The sequence below is a fragment of the Triticum aestivum genome, chromosome 3D (genome assembly GCF_018294505.1).
Source record: "Triticum aestivum cultivar Chinese Spring chromosome 3D, IWGSC CS RefSeq v2.1, whole genome shotgun sequence".
Taxonomy (NCBI): Eukaryota; Viridiplantae; Streptophyta; class Magnoliopsida; order Poales; family Poaceae; genus Triticum; species Triticum aestivum.
In genome coordinates, this window is record NC_057802.1 from 562,064,115 (window position 1) to 562,068,943 (window position 4,829).

At 46.6% G+C, this 4,829-nt stretch overlaps 1 protein-coding gene across 1 annotated transcript in view; it reads right to left on the bottom strand.

The window, feature by feature from the left end:
• LOC123076507 (uncharacterized) overlaps nt 1–3,285 on the bottom strand; it is a 33,446-nt gene extending 30,161 nt beyond the window's left edge. The window contains exons 1-2 of the mRNA XM_044498715.1: nt 3,238–3,285; nt 2,649–3,056 (exon numbers count right to left, since the gene is read on the bottom strand). Coding sequence (XP_044354650.1) covers nt 2,649–3,056; nt 3,238–3,285 — 456 coding nt within the window. The remainder of the gene's footprint in view (nt 1–2,648; nt 3,057–3,237) is intronic.
• Nucleotides 3,286–4,829: the final 1,544 nt, after the last annotated feature.

Genomic DNA, 4,829 nt, shown 5'->3' on the forward strand with positions numbered 1-4,829 from the left:
ACGGGCGGCGCGGGGAGCTCACGGGCGAGCGGCGGCTTGCAGTCGGGCCGGGCGGGCCCGCGATGGGCCTAGCGGGCCGCGTGGTGGTGGGACGGCGGCGGGGTGACGTGGTGAGCTGCGATTCGCTGAGGGGACGGCGGCGGACGCGTCCGGCGCCGGGCGGACGTGTCCGGTGCGCGGAGGAAGGGGAAGGTCTAGGGTTTGCCCGAGATTTGGATGGGGGAGGCCTTTTTATAGGTAGAGGGAGCTAGGAGAGGAGTTTTCCAGAGCGGTTTTCGCCCACACGATCGTGATCCAACGACGGAGAGCATGGAGGGGGTTTAGATGGGCTAGTGGGCTGTTATGGAGGGGTGCTGGGCTGCAAAGAGAGAGGGGTTTCAGCGGTTACACGCTTAACCGTTGGGGCATCAAACGACCTCCAAATGGAACGAAATTTGACAGGCGGTCTACCGGTGATATACCAAGGCCACTCGAAAAATCTCGGCCCATTCCGAGAACATTTTTCTCCTGCTCACGAAACGAGATCTGAGAGGTGCAACGGATGCATGTGAGAGTGTCGGATTCCGAAACGGACAACGGAGAAAAAGACCGGATGCAAGTTTTGAAAAACATGTAGATGAAATGCACATGATGACATGGCAAAATGCAACACGCAAGCAAATGACATGGCAATGCCGGCGAATAATTGGAAGACACCTGGCACATCGGACTTGGAGCGTTACAACGTCGGAGTTGGATGCACATCTAGAGCAGCAAGCCACCAATGATTTGCATGCAGGTCTAATGCATCCTGCCCCATGTACATGCATACATGCACTGGGTATGACTGTGCACGCAGACTTGATCCGGCCGTCGGCTGAAGAGCAAGCCTAGATCAGATCCGAGACGATTGGATCAGTGAAGAGTGCCCAGGCTAATGAAAAAGAAACAGGCAGGAGCGCCCCGCCGCCGCCGGTCGCCATGGGACGACCTCCTCCGGCGGCGGCGGCGGGGACATCACGAAGAATTACTAGTAGATAACATAGTTTTAATGTTTGGTTTGAACTTCATACTCTATTTCAAAGATTAATCATATAAGCTTTCACTGATTTCATAGCAAACATTTCAATGAAATCTCATTGTTTTCAGCAAGAAAAACACGTTCATAAATTCACAGGCATGAATGCACACAAATTTCAGTCATTTTTAAAAGTCTCACAAGTTGAACCATGTTTCGATTGGTTCCAGAAACATCTAATCCTGCTTTCAACGAATTTCAGAAATATTTCGACAGAAATCATACTGATTTTCACAGCTGTTGTGCATTCACATCAATTGTCACGAATACACAAAATATCTAAGGATTTCAAACATGTTTATACAAATTCCTGTCAGTTTTTACAGGTCTTAGAAATAAGTTCAACCATGTTTGGATGGGTTCTAGAAACATCTAATCTTGTTTTCAATGAACTTCATAGACAATTAGACATTTTCAACAGAATTCATACTGATTGCACAACTGTTGTAGACAATTCATACAAGTGTCGCTGAGGCGTGGTGGGGCTGTTTGTGATGTTTTTAATCTTGCAATGCTACCCTGAACGTCAGTTTCATATTGGATTGGTCACAAACTCTTTTCAGACTTTAAAAAAATTCAGGGCTTCAAACAGCACAGCCAACTAACAACAAACAAGAATAGATCAGCCAACTGACAAGAACGCATTCAGACTCAGGGCTTCAAACTCTTTTCTCACGCTAGAGTCTATAGATCACTTGGTGTCGACTAGGGTTGATGCCGACACAGCAGAGTGATCAAAACGACTGCTAGCTATAAACTGTCAGCTATATCAAACCAGGGGCAAGCATGATGACTGTCAAGTATAATGAACAGTAGTAACGGCTTGTTAACAGTGAACAAGGCAAAACGGCAAGTATCCATCCTGGCCGTTGAGCCGAGCCGAGCGAGTGCCGACCGTTGGTTGGATAACTGAATCTCTCCAGAGGTGCGCTTCTTCTTCAGTAAGCGCGGGAGGTGTCGGCCAGGGAGGACGGACAACGAGCTCAGGTGCGACAACATCAGTTAAGTACAGTACTGATTAGTTACAACTACTGTACTACATCAGCTACCATAACTTTATTAGAGTAATTAATTAACCACCAGGTTTATTTGCAGCACTACTAGTACTGATATGATAAACTATCACCCTTTTGGTAACAGAATCAAAGCTAGTAGAAACTATTACTACTATCCTTTTGGCAACAGAATCTATGAATGAACTGCTCATCTTCACCTGTGCAGGGTCGATGAGCTTATCCTAAATCGCACAAGCTCTTTCGAGTTGAGACCAACATAGCATAGCAAAATAATTCATGCTAAGAGTAACCAGTTGCACGTCAGTCATCACAATACTACTCCCTCCGTTTCAAAATAGATGACCCAACTTTGTACTAATTTTATATTTAAAGTTAGTACAAAGTTGGGTCATCTATTTTGGCACGGAGGGAGTACATAGCATCCCACATACGAGTACAACTTTACTTGGCACAAACAAGCATTCGACAGCTCGCCAAATAGGTATTTCTAGCTGCTGCCAGGTCCAACAACACAAAGTCTAGCTAGGTACCAGTAGTCTTCTTGTAAAAGAGCTATGGAGTACTAATTAACTTACAGACATCCTTTCTGGTTTGTAGTGGTAGTTGAGGTCGAAAGGGTCAGCAAAGTCGAAATCACAAGCTTTCTCGATGGAGTAAGCTGGACCTCCCACGTCATCGTGTGGGCTCTTGAAGAGCTCTAGTTTGCAAGCTTTGTTGTTCCATTTTGCACTGATCAGAGGCTTCAGTTTGGCATTCACATTACCCCCCAAAGAGAAACATTCACGGTCCACCACAACAGCCATCCGCTCTAGCACCCGCCCTCTCTCCGCGATGAACTTGAGGAAAGCAACCTCGCTTTTCGACCCTTGGAATTCGTTGAAAAACACCTTCTTCAGGCTCTGCAGGACGCATTTGATGGGACCACCTTCCTGCCAGAACTTCAGATTGACCTTCCCAGTGGGCTCTTCAGATATGGTGGAGGACTGCAGATGAAATCGGTCAGTGCATACATAGTTTGATGTTAGATATATAGTCTATGGGTACATATCATGCAGCAGCAGCAAGCCATCCATCATAAAACAAATATATTTCACAGTTCTGACTATGCTAGATAAATAATCAATTATGACCATGCTAGATACTGAGTATAACATAGCCACCCACTAGTATCTGAGAAGCATCTGAGAAAGCCAGGCACTTTCTTGACAGCATCGCGGATACCAAATTGCACCTCTATGGCCAAAATTTGGACGCTAGGGACAATGCTCTCCTTGATACCAGCCTGCAATGCACCCAAGGACAGAAAAACTTATTGGCATTATCAATTGACATAGGCACAGAAAATGCAAAATGAAATTAGGATCAACTGTGAGCTGCATACCACAAGGGTGAAGGTATCCCAGTGTTGGCCCAGACCCGACGCCGAGTACTTTCCGGCGACGGTGATACGACCGACGACGAACGACGATGAGGAACGAAGCTCGCTGACGAACTCGACGAAGTGCTTTACGCCGAGATGCACCGATCAACCGCAGTGCAAAGCTAGCCTCCTTTAGCTAATCTTGCTCTTGATCGATCAAGCGTCGTAGTTGCTGCAAGCAACACAAAACAGCACACGTACATACACAACGGCCAGCCGGCCGGAAGCACGCACGCGTATAACTGATGTATTGCCACAGGAACGTATCGTCCCTGGTGATTACTTTATTGCTTCAACTCACGGTTTTGTTACAAGGGGATACGTGACTATATATACTAGCTAAGCCAACTAGTACTAGTCCTACACGGTGCTTGTTTAGGAATCCTACACGGACACACACACATACGTGCACGGCAAGGACACGGACGTGATCGTGTTTAACTCCAACGGTCACCCCCCTAAACACGACGTCGTCACGTGACCGCTCCGACGCCGATCCTTCTTCACTTCTCCAAAAACTTCTCTCGATCCAAACTCTTGGTTAGGATATCCGCCATCTGATCATCGACGCAAACGTAGTTGACCTTCATCTTACCTTCTTCCACGCAGTCCTTTATGTAGTGATACACCGTATCAATGTGCTTGCTCCTATCATGCCGCACTGGTTCTTCGCGTAGAAAAGTTGTAGACTTTCCATCAACATTGAGCACCACTTGTTCCGGATCTCGATCCATGAGATCACCGTGCAGCCTCCCTAGCCACACACCTTGACACATCGCAGTGGCAGCTGCAATATACTCTATTGCATCAACTGCGGGTGCTTTACTCTTCTTGCTCAGTTCAAGACGAGGTTTCATTGAAGCTTCAATTAGATTGCAATCTTTCATGCCACAGTTTTCAAGTATCTTCCTTGTGTATGCCTCCTGGCATAGTGTGATCTCCTCTGTCTTTTGATGTACCTCTATCCTGGGGTAGTAGCTCAAAAGACCTAGATCATCCCTCTTGAAAATCTCCTTCATTTGTAACTTGAACTTTGCAATCACCTCTTCATCTGCTCCAGTAATCAATAGGTCGTCGACGTAGATGCCAACTAGTAGACGATCCCTTCCTTCACCTCTCTTGTACATTGCATGCTCTAGTGGGGCTTTCTCAGATCCAAGAGAAACCAATGTCCGGTCAAGTTTGATGTTCCACTCCCGAGGTCCTTGCCATAGCCCATACAAGATTTTGTGTAACTTCAGTACCTTGTGCTCTTCTCCCTCTTTGATGAAACCCGGCGGTTGATTCACATACACATCTCCTTCTATCTCGCCGTTCAAAAACGCGGAGTTTACAT